The sequence below is a fragment of the Ranitomeya imitator genome, chromosome 2, assembly GCF_032444005.1.
Source record: "Ranitomeya imitator isolate aRanImi1 chromosome 2, aRanImi1.pri, whole genome shotgun sequence".
Taxonomy (NCBI): domain Eukaryota; kingdom Metazoa; phylum Chordata; class Amphibia; order Anura; family Dendrobatidae; genus Ranitomeya; species Ranitomeya imitator.
In genome coordinates this window covers 564,174,209-564,193,053 of record NC_091283.1, presented here as the reverse complement: position 1 = coordinate 564,193,053, position 18,845 = coordinate 564,174,209, and the positions used below count along the sequence as shown (strand labels likewise).

Genomic DNA, 18,845 nt, shown 5'->3' with positions numbered 1-18,845 from the left:
AACTCCTGCCTATACTTCTTGGGAACTACCAGCTGTCGTTTTATAGTGGGGCTTGTCCCTGTGTGGTGCTGCTCTGTGATCCGGTAGAGGAGTCCCTGCTTCCATATAAACTGTTCCCCTTCCAGTACCCCTCTCCCCTCCTGTGCCTTCCCACGATATCCCTCCAATGAAGGATCCTCAAGTAACTGCCTCTTAAATTCATCTGGGGTGGCCGAAGAAATGTGTCTGGCTATGGGAATACATGTAGGGCTGGGATGTCTTACCTGGGCCTCCTCTGAGTGTGATTCCGCCTCCGCAGCTCGAGCTGGTCTCCGGGTGGTCACAGGATATGTCTCAGCCAGAGGGGCAACCGAGAAGGCAGACAACATGGGCCCCAAGTCATTTCCCAGCAAAACGTCTGCAGGCAAATCCTCCAAGCCGACCTCAACAAGGCCATCCCCAACTCCCCAGTTCAGGTGAATCCTGGCAGTGGGCAGTCGATGTATGGCTCCCCCTGCTACACGGACTGCCACTGTCCGGTCCATCTTTTCTTGGTCCCAGACGAGATGAGGCTTCACAAGGGTCAAAGTTGCTCCGGAATCTCTTAGTCCCTGCATGCGTTTCCCAGTAACCCACACGACCTGTCGATGCTGTTGTCGATTATCTGCCCGGGCTGCCTGCACGGGGTCTACTTCATGCAGCACTTCCTCCATGTCTTCCACCCCTTGGTTAGTTGTAGCCCCCAATGCCGGGTCAGCTTCGCCTTGGTAGCAGTGTACAGCGGCCCGTCGGAAGGTAGCTGTTCCCGCCTTTGGCCACTGGGTATGCTGAGTCCGGTTGGGACATTGTCTTTGCAGGTGGCCCAGCTGACGGCAGGTGTGGCATCGCGCCCCAGGGGAACTGTGGTAGGCCGGGTTTCTAGCTGGTCCCCCTACAATCTTCGGTGGTTTGGGGCCCTCCAGGTCCATGGGCGGACCCCTAGTGACCATCTTTGATCCGGACAACTGAGGCCTCCTGGCGTCATGATGTTCATCGGCCAGACGAGCGACTTCCTCAAGAGTCATTGGCCGCCTGTCCCGAAGCCATTCCTGTGTCTCGGGGTTTAGTCCATTAAAGAATCGTTCTAACAAGAAGAGCTGGAGGACGTCCTCCTTAGTGGTTGCTTGGCTCCCTTGTACCCACTGTAGCAGTGACCACCGTAATTTACAGGCCCATTCAGCGTGGGTATCGGTTACTCGTTTTATAAGTCCGCGGAACTTTTGGCGGTATGCCTCTGGTGTCAGCCCATACCGGGCTAAGATCACTTCTTTGATCCACTCATAGTCCATACAATCCTCATCAGGTACCGTGCGATAGGCGTCCGCTGCCCGGCCTGTCAGCTTGCTGGCCAGAATCTGAACCCGTTCCTCCGGCTTCACTTGATGAAGAGCACACTGCCGCTCAAAGTCCTGCAGAAAGCCATCAATGTCTTCCTCTGCCTCCCCCAACTGTCGGAAGGCATTATACTGGATCTTTTTGTGGCTTACTGTTGAAGGTACCTGGGCGGAGGCCAGAGCTCCCCTTGCTCGTTGACTCTCCTCTCTCCGCTCTGCCATCTCCATCTTGGCCAGCTCCACTTTGGTCCGCTCTGCCATCTCCATCTTGGTTAGCTCTATCCTGGTCCGCTCGGCCATCTCTTCCTTCAGATCAGTACGCACATCAGCCATCACCTCTCGTATGATCTCTACTGCAGGGTATGGGCCATAAAACGCCAGTCTGTTCTTTACCTCCCTCTGGAATTCAGTCTCCTCCACGTTCACATTGGTGGGCGCTGCACTGTCGTGTTCCATGATGGCTGCTATCAAATCCGCTTTTGTTTTGTTGCTGGCGATTAACCCTCGGGCTTCCACCAGATCTTTTAATGTAGTCCTCTTTAACTTCTGGTAGTTGTCTTCCATTCATTCCTTTCCTCCTGTAGAAGGGGTATCACATCCCGCTGTCTGCCACCAGTGTAACGGGGTCTACTGTGCTGTAGTACCTCTTTCAGCACCCCCCACGTTTCAGGAGGTCCACTCTGCTTTTGCTGGATTCTGAATGAAGGACGCTGGCTGGAATTCCTTGATTACGTGAGAGCATATAAAAGCTGACTGCTACTCCACGTATTTCCAGTCTAAAAGAACACACTTTATTCACAGCACACAGAATATATAACACAGATACACAGGGCAGGCCAATAGAAAAAGCAGGCCAGACATACATTACAATAGCCGCAGGGGGCCGGAGCCTGCTGATATTTACTGTGGGAATTACAAAGGTGGGGGAGGTCAGAAGGAGAATATCTTGTCCCCTCTGACCAGGGGCGCAGCCTGTGGACTGATGCATTTCACATGGAACCTATTATACATAATATATACTGCATAACATATTCTTGGTGCTGGGGGTTCTGTAACACTTACCCCTTGTGCAGGCATTGAAGTAGCTTAGCTATCCATAGTTACCATTAAACCCCCCCCAAAAAAATATCGAAACTACAGAATTGCCATTTTTGGTCAATACACTCTGCTAAAAAATACAACAAAAAGTGATCAAAATGTACTCCAAAATGTTATCAATATAAAAGTCAGCTCAGCACACGGAGAACAAGTCCTCAGGGAAAAATTAAAAAAAATATTGATCTCAGAAAATAGCAACACAAATAGAAATCTTTTTCACTAATTTTGGATGACTCATAGACTATGTGCATCCAGGGGGTCCACGTTCTCCTCTGCGGTGACGTTTGAAAACATCACTGGAGGGGCGAGGAGCTTGCTGTCAGGCATATGGGGACTTCCCATTCAGAAAGCAGAGCTAGTTTGTTTCAGTCTTTACCTTCCAAATCACTGTATGCACAGCACTAGACAAGCACTGTGCTTACAGTAAGGCTGCCTACCCACGATCAGGAATAGCAGTGTTTTCGCTGAATCCAAAACGCTGCGTTCTACATTGTAGCACAATGGATGTGATTTATAGAAATCCCATTCAGCTTTACTATACACACAGGAGGCTGAATTTGCTCTGTAATGTGGGCTAATGCACAAGCCCCAGTTACAGGGGGAACCAGCAAAAAAAAAAAAGTATTGAAAAGTTGAACTGCCCCCCACCCACTCAGAGGTCTTTTATGACTTTATGTGGGGGAAGGGGGGCAGATTGCATTGTATGAAGTAAATGAAAAATACTTAAATAAAAAGAAATTAGGAAAAAAAAATTAAAAAATGATTTCAATCCCAATCTAAGCCCCTCCCATATCTAAAAAAAAAAGTCTTTTTGATACATAAAAATTACTGTTACGGAAAGGGGAACAAATTTAAAAACTTATCTAAGTAGAGCTTTTTGATCATAAAAAATAAATAAAAGATGTGAAAACAGGCACGCATTTCCTTCATTGTCTCACCGATATCACATAATATTGGCAAAAAAAAGAGATTCTGAAAATAAAATAATATAATATATTATATTAATAAATAATAATAATAAATAATAAAATTAGGCCCCATGTGTCACAAAAAAAATTCATTCTTTTAAAATTTCCAAACAAGAAAAAATGTTTAGAAGATATATAAGGAACAATCCGAAGAAAAAAAAAGGACGTTTAGGCCACCATGCTACCAACAGAATCCCGAGGACATTGTCTGACACCTGTAAAAGGGTCATTCTCATGTCTTTCAGAACATGGGAGTTACTGCTGTATTTTCTCCTTTTTATGTTACCTGAACCAGTTCTCTAAGTTACAATCCAATTTTTTTTATTAATTCCTAATGGTTCAAGTGAAGGACCCTCAAGGCAATGTGCAAAGGTGACATAACTATAAATGAGTGAACAGGTCAGCTTGCCCTGTAACACCACATTTGGATATAAAACTGGTTTAGAACCTTAGATAGTCACATAGATGCAAAGTAAGGGTTACTTAAGTGCAGTGCTGGTAAATTACTACCACTGCTACTGTGCAAGGAAGACCTGTAGCTAAAAGATGGCAAAGGGCACTAGTAGGAAAAGTAACGCCACACACAATACCTGTTAATCCATATTCAGCTTGTATTGTTTACCTAGTGGGTGGGAAAGGAGAGTAAAAGTGTTGGTGTATGAGAAATGTAGGCGGAAGCTCGATAACAAATCACCGATCTGATAAACTCTCCTATATTTTCTCTTGGAACCTTAGCCAAACTGGGATAGTCACTTGTTACTGACATGAGCAACATTAGGGAAAGAAACTGGGCAATGGTCCAGATGCCACTTTTTCTTGAGAAACCTGGGCGTAGCTCGAACCCCCAACAGGAACCTCTCTGTGGTGCTGTCATCATGAGTAATTATCGAAAAGAGTAATAAGCTTTTTTTTACCTAAACAGCGCCTGTTATTAGGTATTCATCTGTAAGGCTTATGACAAGCTAGTGATCTCTCAGTGCCCTTCCCCCTAGTTTACATAATGAATATTATATATATTCATGACAGGTTCCCTTTAAGCAACTGGCAAGATAAATTCAATGAATGTGGCCCTATGGTGCTGCATCTGACTCGTAGAGGTGTCTTCCAGGATGTATCCAGTAGCAGTGTAGGAAGAATACACCTGAATTGCATTAGGATCAAGATGACAACTTTCTAATGTGTTCTTCATACCTTTAATGTAGATGAATGTGTTTTATAGTCACCCCAAATTGCTGATGCTCACACCAAAGTTTCACCTTTAATTGTTTTACATCTGTTTTGCTATATGTCTGGTAGTTATATGCTCAGGCTCGGACTGGCCCACAGGGTAACAGGGGAATCCCCCGGTGGGCCCCTGTGCAGATCTGGGCCCCTAACCCCACTATATGGGCATTATTTGGCATAATTAAAATTGATTCACTCTGTAGATAAAAAAGCAGCATCTCATCATTCATTAACCAAACTACACAGTTTATTAATATAAAGAGATATAGGTAAATTTGTGAACGAGGGTAGTATAATATTTCTATGCAGGTGAAAAGTGGGCTCCCACAATCAGTTACTGGTGGGCCCTTAGCACCCCAGTCCGACACTGATATGCTATTATACCTTTGTTTCAAAATTACCATGCAATGTATTTTATAGTGTAAGTCGGTGGAAAATGTGTGCTACTGATTGCGCATCTGTATTAAACTGGGGCATATGTTTTTATGGAATACTTGAAATGTGAATGCCTAAAGTAATACCTGAATGCAGTGTGATGTTTGCCTAAATGTATCAACAATTGTGATCAGCTTAACGCACTATTTTACATGGTCCACATGCACTACAACCATTGACTTATATCTGGATATTCGTTTATGTAAGGCCTCGTTCACACCGCCATGAAAAAATGATACCGTTGTCATCAGTGTTAGTCTTATCCTGACCATATTTCCCTTTTATATTTTTCCCCTTAATTCACTAAGCTCAGGCCCCCACCTGTTCCTCAAAGGCACATAGCAGCACAGATGGGTGTCATGGCATCCAGTTCATTTCCTCTGGGATCCAAATGTCCCAGATCCATGCCCTGCTGTTCCCTCTTAAATTTCCTCCAGACACAAATCTACCAGTGTTCCTGCCAGCTCTCTGTGCCTGTCGCCACCTTTCATCTCCTTCTAGGACACAGATATAGTGACTTGTCATTTGCCTGACACCAACAAAACATACGTTGCCAATAATGTCAGAGATGAAGAAAATGTCTGTAGTTACTGACAATTGCTACTAGCTGGAATCATCAAGCAATAGGAAATATGATTAAAATGATGGTTTTATTTTCTTATATTGTTCTACTGGTGACAGGTTCCAATTTGTAGCGTAAAAATGGCTTAAAAGAAAATCACAGCGTTCCATTTGCCACGGAATTTGCCAGGGAACAGCAGGATCTATCACTGTAAACTAATCACGGCACTGCATTTATAAACGCCGATATCCAGCAACTCCGATGATAAAGTAAAGTTGCCAGCGTAATCATAAAATCTATGTTTTAATCAATGCCACATATTCTAATTAGTATGAATAGTAGGTCAGGTGTGTGCCCAGCTAGCCGAAATGACTCCCACAGAGGGGTGGTTATAGCCTCTGTAGTGTCCCTCCGCCACCTTCTTGCTTCCTAAATCACACAAATGCCAAGCGTCCCGTCATGACTTTGGGCATGCACAGTGATCTTCTGCCTATGTGTCGCTGCCCTGGTGTCACACTGTGCAGACCCAAAGTATATCCACAGCGCACTTCCATACTGATCTAACAGCAGACGCGCTGATATATTAAAGTGCTGAGCCATGAGGTGGTGGCATTTATAGTGAATACCTGCCTATGTGTCGCTGCCCTGGTGTCACACTGTGCAGACCCAGGGTATATCCACAGCGCACTTCCATAATGATCTAACAGCAGACATAACATACATAGTAACATAGTAACATAGTTAGTAAGGCCGAAAAAAGACATTTGTCCATGCAGTTCAGCCTATATTCCATCATAATAAATCCCCAGATCTACGTCCTTCTACAGAACCTAATTGTATGATACAATATTGTTCTGCTCCAGGAAGACATCCAGGCCTCTCTTGAACCCCTCGACTGAGTTCGCCATCACCACCTCCTCAGGCAAGCAATTCCAGATTCTCACTGCCCTAACAGTAAAGAATCCTCTTCTATGTTGGTGGAAAAACCTTCTCTCCTCCAGACGCAAAGAATGCCCCCTTGTGCCCGTCACCTTCCTTGGTATAAACAGATCCTCAGCGAGATATTTGTATTGTCCCCTTATATACTTATACATGGTTATTAGATCGCCCCTCAGTCGTCTTTTTTCTAGACTAAATAATCCTAATTTCGCTAATCTATCTGGGTATTGTAGTTCTCCCATCCCCTTTATTAATTTTGTTGCCCTCCTTTGTACTCTCTCTAGTTCCATTATATCCTTCCTGAGCACCGGTGCCCAAAACTGGACACAGTACTCCATGTGCGGTCTAACTAGGGATTTGTACAGAGGCAGTATAATGCTCTCATCATGTGTCCAGACGCGCTGCTATATTAAAGTATTATCTTGTGACAGTGTTTTGTTGTGCCTTCTGTATAATGCTTCATCTGAGTTGCCCTCCACTGGTGGTATTTGTATATATATCTTTGTACATGTATATATTACCAGCCAAACTCCTGTTTAGGTGGTTAAGTTTGCAAATCTACCTGTTTTGGGATTTTTCTCACAAATATATATAACCAGTCAAACTTCCGCTCGGCGGGCTAGGTCTGCATATTTTTATGCAGTCTCATCCTCTGTTCGGACCAGCATACATGGGTAAAATTGCCTTTTGGTTTATCATTCGTTTTCTCATTTTTTATTATATTTTTTTGATCTAATGCTTGAGCCCCTTATTGTGGGTGTCCATAGGAGTGGCAATTGCTCTGTAAATCGTCAGTGACTATAATAATCTTTCTTGGTCTCCATTGATTTATTGTAAGGCATGGGCTCTATTGGCCTGATGAGATCACCACTACGGGTGTGCGCCTTTTGGTAGAAATGTTACTATTGATAAAATCCACCGTAGTATCTGTTTACTAATCAAGAATCCTTTTTGAATTGTCTCTGCAGTGTCTTGGTCTATTGGTGTGTATATATTTATATCTTTTTTGGCTAAACATTTTTTTGCCCTTTATGCCTGTGCCATCCCCCTTTTCTAGGGCCTGATTGCTCATTAAATCTTAAATGCCATTATTTTTTGGCCTCTTTTCATCTGTCTATATGCCGCGCATACGCTCTCGCTATAGTGTTCTTGCAGATGTATTTGTCGTTTACACACTTTTTGCACTTTTGTGTGATTTGGGTGCTATTATAGTATCCTCATTCATTTCATCTGGGTCTTTGGCTCCATCTCCTTATGTATTTACATATTTATTGTTATTGTTATCTATTTTTTTTTTTTTACATTGTTCATATTCTTTTGTATGGATAATGTTTTTTGCAAGAGGAATATCTATGTTCATGCATAGGTTTCTAGGCTTTTGGGGGCTATAATTTCTTCACCCATTCAGTATGATCTCTGCTCGGCGTTATCCTTAGGTGGGTGGCGTTAGTGTTACTTATGCGCGAATATCGGTGCTGTTTGCGTGCCATAATGGGAAGGTATTTATCGGCTTACCTGGGCTGCTATTTCAAATTGACACTAACGGAGCATGTTTATTAGGGTATTTATGCGTCCATTTACTGATGTATGGGGCGAGGTATCCCTATGACAGCCTGGCTTTTGTCCAGGGTCATCTGCGCAGGCGTGGTATCAGTTTGTTCCATCATATTGTCGCACCCAGCTCTGGGCACATCTGCAATGGTTTGCCTTGGTGCGGGGTATGACACTTCGTTAAATCATGATCGATATAGTGTGGGGTCTGTTGTTGCACTAATCGCTGTGATTTCTCGCTTGTTTGCTTCCATCTATCACATTATTGCAGGTGGGCGGGCTTCACTTAATTTGACTGTGATTGTTTGTGACGCACTTTGCACATGCGCCCTGTGTCTTTTAAGCCGCCATCTTTGTACACCCGGTCTGAAGTTTATACACCTTCGTCTACTTCCGGTACGACGTCATTTCCGGGTCGTATACTGCGCTCTCTCTCACAGCTGTTCGGGATCCTGTACTATCGGGTAAAGTACTTAAGTATGTATCTGAGTCCAATGGCTCATACCATTCCTTACCCCTGATGAAGCCACGGCTGTGGCGACACGCGTCGGGTTCTTAACCTCCCTGGACCTCTCCTTGGGTTTTGCACACCTCTTTGTTTGGACATGAGTGATGGGACCTGTAGCGTGACTATGTTGGTTGGCAGCTGTTACCAGTCATCTTAGACTGTTCTGCCACGCTTTCACAGGTCATGTATCCACCCTTTCTCCATGTATATGTGCTGTAGATTGCAGCTGTAATTTTTGATATTGATTTATTATTGTTTAGCAGCACATTACTTTTATGGATAGTTTCGTGGTTACATGCACCTATTCCCTCTGCTGCTTTGACACAATATATCCAATTGTGCCAGGTGTATTTTGCATTCATCTGAGCAGTGGGGTTTAGTTTCATACACCATATGCATTCCAGCTATATGCTTGTGGTATATATATATGTGTTTTTTTTTCTGGTTGCTGGACAAGATAGTCCAATTTTTCGCCAACACCAAGGTACTAGATGGCTATTATGCAGTTTGGCTGGTTATATAGGGTCTACTCATCTCTAGTGGGCTTTCTTAATATGTACATATGGTGATATTTCATCTCTGTTGGTAACCAGCCAATTGGTGTATTGGCCCTCATTCGTCTTGTGGGCATAATATTTCTGTTTCCCACACCAGCATGACCAGTACATTTTACCATGTCCTACAATAACTTGTTGTATAGCTATTGAATTATATAGTGTAATATCTGCATTGTGCATACTAGACCCATTGTTTGGGGTCCAAGGGGTCTTTACTTCCCCCCTTTCTCTTTGGGGTGGTCTTTATTATTGGTGTTTTTAATGCTTATGTTTTTATTTACTATTTTTCATGTGGTATGTGTTGTTTGGACTTAAATTAATAAACTTTTTCAATATATATTTATATCCAGGGTGTTCCCCAGGTTTTGGTATGTCACTTTTCTTTTTGTGTTCTTGATGCTATATTAAAGTGCTGAGCCATGAGGTGGTGGCATTTATAGTGAATATCTGCCTATGGGCCACTGGAGCACCTGCCAGGGCAGGACCGTGGGGATACTCGGTACTTGGCCGGTTCTTAAAGGGATGTGTCACGGCAGCAGTGACCCGGTCCGTTTGGCCTGGACATCCAATACAAGAGTCAATGTTATGAAAGGGGAATAGTTTATAGGGGAATTGTTCGTGACACCACCTGTGGTATTCGGCAAGGGATAGCCGACACTGTTAAAGAGACCGCTGGGGCTGATGGTGATACAGCAGAGTTGGTACAACTCTCCACAGGTAGAGCTAAAGGTACCTTCACACTGAACAACTTAACAACGATATCGCTAGCGATCCGTGGCATTGTAGCGTCCTGGATAGCGATATCGTTGTGTTTGACACGCAGCAGCGATCTGGATCCTGCTGTGACATCGTTGGTCGGAGCAGAAAGTCCAGAACTTTATTTCGTCGCTGGATCTCCCGCAGACATCGCTGAATCGGCGTGTGTGACGCCGATTCAGCGATGTCTTCACTGGTAACCAGGGTGTTGTGAATTCTGTGGCTGAATTCACTCCTGTGGTCACAAGTGGTACTGCAGCCTCTGGGCTTCCTCCCTCAGGTGTTCTGGTGAGCTCGTTGGCTGCCTTGTTATTTAACTCCACCTGATTCTGTCTTCCTTGCTCCTTGTCAATGTTCCAGTGTTGGATCTGAGCTCCTGGATCTTTCCTGTGGCCTGCTGCTCTGCTTAGATAAGTGCTTCTTTGCTTTTGTTGCTGTTTTTTCTGTCCAGCTTGTCTATTCGTTTTTGCTGGAAGCTCTGGGACGCAAAGGGTGTACCGCTGTGCCGTTAGTTCGGCACGGTGGGTCTTTTTGCCCCCTTTGCGTGGTTTTTGCTTTAGGGTTTTTTGTAGACTGCATAGTTCTCTTTGCTATCCTCGCTCTGTCTAGAATATCGGGCCTCACTTTGCTGAATCTATTTCATCCCTATGTTTTGTCTTTTCATCTTGCTAACAGTCATTATATGTGGGGGGCTGCCTTTTCCTTTGGGGTATTTCTCTGAGGCAAGTCAGGCTTGTATTTCTATCTTCAGGCTAGTCAGCTCCTCAGGCTGTGCCAAGTTGCATAGGTAGTGACAGGCGCAATCCACAGCCGCCTTTAGTTGTGTTAGGATAGGTTCAGGTATTGCGGTCTACAGAGATTCCACGTCTCAGAGCTCGTTCTATTGTTTTTGGGTTATTGTCAGATCACTGTATGTGCCCTGATTACTGCACACTGTGTTACTGGATTGCCTACACAACAGTACAAGGAGCCAAACCAATGATTCTCAATAGAGGGAAAAAAGAAGTTCTGACATCATTTTTTTTTTCTCAGCTCTGTTTTCAGTCTTTTTTTTCCCCTAGACATTAGGGTGCTTCAGGACACAGCTGTGGACATGGATATTCAGGCTCTGTGCTCTTCAATGTATAATCTCGTTATAAATGTACAAAAGATTCAAGATACAATTGATCAGAAATCTATGCTAGAACCAAGAATTCCTATTCCTGATTTGTTTTTTGGTGATAGAACTAAGTTTCTGAGCTTCAAAAATAATTGTAAGCTATTTCTGGCCTTGAAACCTCATTCTTCTGGTAATTCAGTTCAACAGGTTTTGATTATTATTTCTTTTTTGCGCGGCGACCCTCAGGACTGGGCATTTTCTCTTGCGCCAGGAGACCCTGCATTGAGTGGTGTCGATGCGTTTTTCCTGGCGCTCGGATTGCTGTACGATGAGCCTAATTCAGTGGATCAGGCTGAGAAAAATTTGCTGGCTTTGTGCCAGGGTCAGGATGATATAGAAGTACGGTATATTGTCAGAAATTTAGGAAGTGGTCAGTACTCACTCTGTGGAATGAATCTGCGCTGGCAGCTTTGTTCAGAAAGGGTCTCTCTGAGGCTCTTAAGGATGTCATGGTGGGTTTTCCTATGACTGCTGGTTTGAATGAGTCTATGTCTTTGGCCATTCAGATCGGTCGTCGCTTGCGCGAGCGTAAATCTGTGCACCATCTGGCGGTATTGTCTGAGATTAAACCTGAGCCTATGCAGTGCGATAGGACTATGACCAGAGTTGAACGGCAAGAACACAGACGTCTGAATGGGCTGTGTTTCTACTGTGGTGATTCCACTCATGCTATTTCTGATTGTCCTAAGCGCACTAAGCGGTTCGATAGGTCTGCCGTCATTGGTACTGTACAGTCCAAATTCCTTCTGTCCATTACCTTGATATGCTCTTTGTCATCGTATTCTGTCATGGCGTTTGTGGATTCAGGCGCTGCCCTGAATCTGATGGATTTGGATTATGCTAAGCGTTGTGGCTTTTTCTTGGAGCCTTTGCGGTGTCCTATTCCGTTGAGAGGAATTGATGCTACGCCTTTGGCCAAGAATAAACCTCAGTACTGGGCCCAGCTGACCATGTGCATGGCTCCTGCACATCAGGAAGTTATTCGCTTTCTGGTGCTGCATAATCTGCATGATGTGGTCGTGTTGGGGTTGCCATGGCTACAAACCCATAATCCAGTATTGGATTGGAACTCTATGTCGGTATCCAGCTGGGGTTGTCAGGGGGTACATGGTGATGTTCCATTTTTGTCTATTTCGTCATCCACTCCTTCTGAGGTCCCAGAGTTCTTGTCTGATTATCAGAATGTATTTGAAGAGCCCAAGTCCGATGCCCTACCTCCACATAGGGATTGTGATTGTGCTATCAATTTGATTCCTGGTAGTAAATTCCCTAAAGGTCGTTTATTTAATTTATCCGTGCCTGAACACACCGCTATGCGCAGTTATGTGAAGGAATCCCTGGAGAAGGGACATATTCGCCCATCGTCATCACCACTGGGAGCAGGGTTCTTTTTTGTAGCCAAGAAGGATGGTTCGCTGAGACCGTGTATTGATTACCGCCTTCTTAATAAGATCACTGTTAAGTTTCAGTATCCCTTGCCATTGTTATCTGACTTGTTTGCTCGGATTAAGGGGGCTAGTTGGTTCACTAAGAAAGATCTTCGTGGTGCGTATAATCTGGTGCGAATCAGGCAAGGAGATGAATGGAAAACTGCATTTAATACGCCCGAGGGCCATTTTGAGTATCTAGTGATGCCGTTCGGACTTGCCAATGCTCCATCTGTTTTTCAGTCTTTTATGCATGACATCTTCCGTGAGTATCTGGATAAATTCCTGATTGTTTACTTGGATGACATTTTGATCTTCTCAGATGATTGGGAGTCTCATGTGAAGCAGGTCAGAATGGTTTTCCAGGTACTGCGTGCTAATTCTTTGTTCGTGAAGGGATCAAAGTGTCTCTTCGGTGTGCAGAAAGTTTCATTTTTGGGGTTCATCTTTTCCCCTTCTAGTATCGAGATGGATCCGGTTAAGGTCCAAGCCATCCAGGATTGGACTCAGCCTACATCTCTGAAAAGTCTGCAAAAGTTCCTGGGCTTTGCTAATTTTTATCGTCGCTTCATCTGTAATTTTTCTGGCATTGCCAGACCATTGACCGATTTGACCAAGAAGGGTGCTGATTTGGTTAATTGGTCTTCTGCTGCCGTGGAAGCTTTTCAGGAGTTGAAGCGTCGTTTTTGTTCTGCCCCTGTGTTGTGTCAACCAGATGTTTCTCTTCCGTTCCAGGTCGAGGTTGATGCTTCTGAGATTGGAGCAGGGGCGGTTTTGTCACAGAGAGGTTCTGGTTGCTCAGTGTTGAAACCATGTGCTTTCTTTTCCAGGAAGTTTTCTGCTGCTGAGCGTAATTATGATGTGGGCAACCGAGAGTTGCTGGCCATGAAGTGGGCATTCGAGGAATGGCGTCATTGGCTTGAAGGAGCTAAGCATCGCGTGGTGGTATTGACTGATCATAAGAACATTACCTATCTCGAGTCTGCCAAGCGCTTGAATCCTAGACAGGCCCGTTGGTCGTTATTTTTTGCTCGCTTCGATTTTGTGATTTCGTACCTTCCGGGCTCTAAAAATGTGAAGGCGGATGCTCTGTTTAGGAGTTTTGTGCCCGACTCTCCGGGTTTATCTGAGCCGGCGAGTATCCTCAAGGAAGGAGTCATTGTGTCTGCCATCTCCCCTGATTTGCGGCGAGTGTTGCAAAAATTTCAGGCTAATAAACCTGATCGTTGTCCGGCCGAGAAACTGTTCGTCCCTGATAGGTGGACTAGTAAAGTTATCTCTGAACTTCATTGCTCGGTGTTGGCTGGTCATCCAGGAATCTTTGGTACTAGAGAGTTAGTGGCTAGATCCTTCTGGTGGCCATCTCTGTCACGGGATGTACGTGCTTTTGTGCAGTCCTGTGGGATTTGTGCTAGGGCTAAGCCCTGCTGTTCACGTGCCAGTGGGTTGCTTTTGCCCTTGCCGGTCCCGAAGAGGCCTTGGACACATATTTCGATGGATTTCATTTCTGACCTTCCCGTTTCTCAAAAGATGTCAGTCATTTGGGTGGTCTGTGATCGCTTTTCTAAAATGGTCCATCTGGTGCCCTTGGTTAAATTGCCTTCCTCCTCTGATTTGGTGCCTTTGTTCTTCCAGCATGTGGTTCGTTTGCATGGCATTCGTGAGAATATTGTTTCTGACAGAGGTTCCCAGTTTGTTTCAAGGTTCTGGCGAGCCTTTTGTGGTAGGATGGGCATTGACCTATCTTTTTCCTCGGCTTTCCATCCTCAGACTAATGGCCAGACCGAACGAACCAATCAGACCTTGGAAACATATCTGAGATGTTTTGTTTCTGCAGACCAGGATGATTGGGTGTCCTTTTTGCCGTTGGCTGAGTTCGCCCTTAATAATCGGGCCAGCTCGGCTACCTTGGTCTCTCCATTTTTTTGCAATTCTGGGTTCCATCCTCGTTTCTCTTCAGGACAGGTTGAGTCTTCGGACTGTCCTGGTGTGGATTCTGTGGTGGACAGGTTGCAGCAGATCTGGACTCAGGTAGTGGACAATTTGACCTTGTCCCAGGAGAAGGCTCAACTTTTCGCTAATCGCAGACGCCGTGTGGGTCCCCGACTTTGTGTTGGGGATCTGGTTTGGTTATCTTCTCGTCATATTCCTATGAAGGTTTCCTCTCCTAAATTTAAACCTCGTTTTATTGGTCCGTATAGGATTTCTGAGATTCTCAATCCTGTGTCCTTTCGTCTGACCCTCCCGGACTCCTTTTCCATACATAATGTGTTCCATAGGTCGTTGTTGCGGAGATACGTGGCACCTATGGTTCCATCTGTTGAGCCTCCTGCCCCTGTTTTGGTGGAGGGGGAATTGGAGTATATTGTGGAGAAAATTTTGGATTCTCGTGTCTCTAGACGGAAACTCCAGTATCTGGTTAAATGGAAGGGTTATGCTCAGGAGGATAATTCCTGGGTTTTTGCCTCTGATGTTCATGCTCCAGATCTTGTTCGTGCCTTTCATGTGGCTCATCCTGGTCGGCCTGGGGGCTCTGGTGAGGGTTCGGTGACCCCTCCTCAAGGGGGGGTACTGTTGTGAATTCTGTGGCTGAATTCACTCCTGTGGTCACAAGTGGTACTGCAGCCTCTGGGCTTCCTCCCTCAGGTGTTCTGGTGAGCTCGTTGGCTGCCTTGTTATTTAACTCCACCTGATTCTGTCTTCCTTGCTCCTTGTCAATGTTCCAGTGTTGGATCTGAGCTCCTGGATCTTTCCTGTGGCCTGTTGCTCTGCTTAGATAAGTGCTTCTTTGCTTTTGTTGCTGTTTTTTCTGTCCAGCTTGTCTATTCGTTTTTGCTGGAAGCTCTGGGACGCAAAGGGTGTACCGCCGTGCCGTTAGTTCGGCACGGTGGGTCTTTTTGCCCCCTTTGCGTGGTTTTTGCTTTAGGGTTTTTTGTAGACTGCATAGTTCTCTTTGCTATCCTCGCTCTGTCTAGAATATCGGGCCTCACTTTGCTGAATCTATTTCATCCCTATGTTTTGTCTTTTCATCTTGCTAACAGTCATTATATGTGGGGGGCTGCCTTTTCCTTTGGGGTATTTCTCTGAGGCAAGTCAGGCTTGTATTTCTATCTTCAGACTAGTCAGCTCCTCAGGCTGTGCCGAGTTGGATAGGTAGTGACAGGCGCAATCCACAGCCGCCTTTAGTTGTGTTAGGATAGGTTCAGGTATTGCGGTCTACAGAGATTCCACGTCTCAGAGCTCGTTCTATTGTTTTTGGGTTATTGTCAGATCACTGTATGTGCCCTGATTACTGCACACTGTGTTACTGGATTGCCTACACAACACCAGGGTAAACATCGGGTTACTAAGCGCGGGGCCGCGCTTAGTAACCCGATGTTTACCCTGGTTACCAGTGTAAATGTAAAAAAAACAAACACTACATACTTACATTCCGGTGTCTGTCGCGTCCCCCGGCGTTCTGCTTCCCTGCACTGTGAGCGCCGGCTGGCCGTAAAGCACAGCAGTGACGTCACCGCTCTGCTTTACGGCTGGCGCTTACACAGTGCAGGGAAGCAGAATGCTGGGGACGCGACAGACACCGGAATGTAAGTATGTAGTGTTTTTTTTTTTTTACATTTACACTGGTAACCAGGGTACACATCGGGTTACTAAGCGCGGCCCTGCGCTTAGTAACCCAATGTTTACCCTGGTTACCCGGGCACTTCGGCATCGTTGGTTGCTGGAGAGCTGTCTGTGTGACAGCTCTCCAGCGACCACACAGCGACGCTGCAGCGATCGGCATCGTTGTCTAGATCGCTGCAGCGTCGTTAAATGTGACGGTACCTTATGTCTCAGGGCACTTATTATGTTAAAGATAGTAGTGATGATTGTAGTGCAGAGTGGATGGTGCAGTAAATAACTCTGAGGACACAGCAGGGTGCAGTTTCCACACTTTTACTCACAGTTTGTGGTGCAGTCCATGGCACTGATTACAGATGGTAATGGAGATCTGGGCAGCCTGGAAACAATTTGGGATCCACCTAACCAGGTGAGTTTAGAATAGGCCTCCTATTGTGCTGTATTTTGAAGTCCTTGCTGCCTAAAGCTGTGCTCAGTCCTCTGCTCCTTCTTGTTTTTTAGTCCTTGTCTGTATGGCAGGCAGCTTGAGCCTTTCACAGGCATCTCTGGACTCTAACCTGCTGCTGTGCCTTCAGATGTTGTGACGTGCCATGCGGATGTATGCGTAAGCCTACGCATGCATAATTTTGAAGCTGCGCCGACCGCAACAAAATCCTAACATGTTGTGTTTGTCGCAGGTCAGTGCAGCGTCAAGAGGCATCCACATACAACCCCATGGCCTGCATACCCAATGTTAAAGATAGGGTATGCAGGACGCAGGCAGCCGTAGGTGGAGCTGAAGGAAGAGGTGCAGCAGTGGGCGGGGCTTCACAGAGGAAGTCCCTGCCGAATGCTAGTGTGAAACTAGCCTAAGCATGTGACTTATGAAAGTAATTGCTTGCACCAGAAATTTTTAGGGGCTTCATAGCAAAAGGGGTGAATACATATGCACAGGCTGATTTTTAGTTATTTGATCCCATAAATATAATTTATGCATATATTTTTCTCACTTCACATCACCAACTTAGACTATGTAGTGCTGGTGCATCACACACAAATCAAATTACAAAAATATTTAAAAACTGGTTGTAATGTAAGGTAATAGCCAAAAAGCCAAAGGGGTTAATACTTTTGCAAGCCACTGTACATTTTTTAAACTGGAAAGTGAAATGGAAACTTCTTGATGCAGGTTCACTTTAACCTGGGACGTCTGTAAATGTTCCATAAAGCATTAATATTGTCATTGCCCAAAATACTCACCATACAGTCCTTGAAAACAAATGACTTGGCCATCGAGGTGGTATAGTAAAAGGAGAGTTTATTAGCAGCTCTTCTATATTTGGCATTGCTGTTTCCTCAAATCATGCACTTTTAGGTGGTGCTATTAAAAAAATATCTACTGTACTTCTAGATCAAAAATTCAAATATTGAACATCTTCCTATAAACTGAATTCCTTGTTACAAGGGTATGACAACTAGTTTACCCACATTTTCAAAATTCTAGGCAAGCCCTCTTGGGCAGTAGATGATTGCAGTGTGAGTGCACAAAGTGCAGCACCAAAATATTTTCTCACAAGCTTGCCCCCAGGTCACACACTTCTACACTTCTTCTCCTCCAGATGTCCTTGAACGTGCATTTGGACACCAGACTTCTATCATTAGACATAGCATTTCAACATCACACACAAAATATCTTTCAGAAGCCCTGCTATTAGAGGGTTTTCAAGAGGCTTCAGCATGTGCCAGGGAGGTTTGTCAGCCTCATGGACATTTTGGAGAAGCGACAAGTACGACTTTATCCAGATCTTCTAGGGTCAGCTTATTCAAATACCCCAAAACACATTTTGTATTAATTAAACACCCGAGTACAACTAAAATTTAAGACTACTCAACAACCACAACATATGAAGATAGACATGTCACAGACATGGTATTATTGGAGGTGTGAGACCTTTGGATTAATCGGTGAAAATTCTGTGAACCATGATATTGTTTCTATAATTCGTACTAAGCAAAACAGAAGTCATCAGTATTTAGATTTCATTTGCCTTTTTTCTTTTTACAGAAGTCTTCAGCCAGAATTTCAGTCGATTTTCAGGTGGTCAAATGAGACAAATCAGGAAAGGTGAGGAAACGTAATTTTGAATACATCAATGCCTCTGTAAATATCAGAAAATAAAATAATTCTGAATTTACTGCTTCAATTTAGGAAAACTGACAAAAAGGCTGCATTGACAATACTGAAGTCTAATATCAAGGTAACCAGGTTATCGGAGATGATATATTGAATGGTAGAAGTTTTGTGAAGATTATCCAATGTATAATCTTGGATTAACAACCTTTCTCTTTCATACTAGCCACAAACTGACCGTGCCTGTCCCACGTCTCTACGTTACCGTGTACAGAATGACTCTTATTTTAAAAATCTGTTCAATTTTGACATCCCAGTGCTTATGTGGGACAGTCATTTTACTGAAGGTGCCAAGGAAAATATGAGCATGAGACCACCGCCATATGGCTGGAAGAATCTTCCTACAGAAGGTAGCCATTATCATAATTTGTCATAAATGTGTCAAATTAGTAAATATTCTGCTTTTTAGTAAAAGGCATAAAAAATTAGGAAATAACTTATAGGATAGATGTATACCACAAAACTAGGGAATACAAATTATTTTTAAAATGGCACATCCTTTTGTAAAAAAAATAATA

At 44.4% G+C, this 18,845-nt stretch overlaps 1 protein-coding gene across 3 annotated transcripts in view; it reads left to right on the top strand.

Annotated features, from left to right (window-relative positions):
- The window catches only part of ST6GALNAC2 (ST6 N-acetylgalactosaminide alpha-2,6-sialyltransferase 2), a 99,499-nt gene that overhangs the window by 42,144 nt on the left and 38,510 nt on the right, over positions 1-18,845 (top strand). For 2 of the 3 annotated variants that reach the window (XM_069752100.1, XM_069752098.1), the window contains exons 2-4: positions 18,202-18,261; positions 18,346-18,394; positions 18,494-18,677. In XM_069752100.1, coding sequence (XP_069608201.1) covers positions 18,202-18,261; positions 18,346-18,394; positions 18,494-18,677 — 293 coding nt within the window. Of the gene's footprint in view, positions 1-16,193; positions 16,567-18,201; positions 18,262-18,345; positions 18,395-18,493; positions 18,678-18,845 lie in introns of those variants that run through there. The other variant, XM_069752099.1, reaches the window with a different exon arrangement.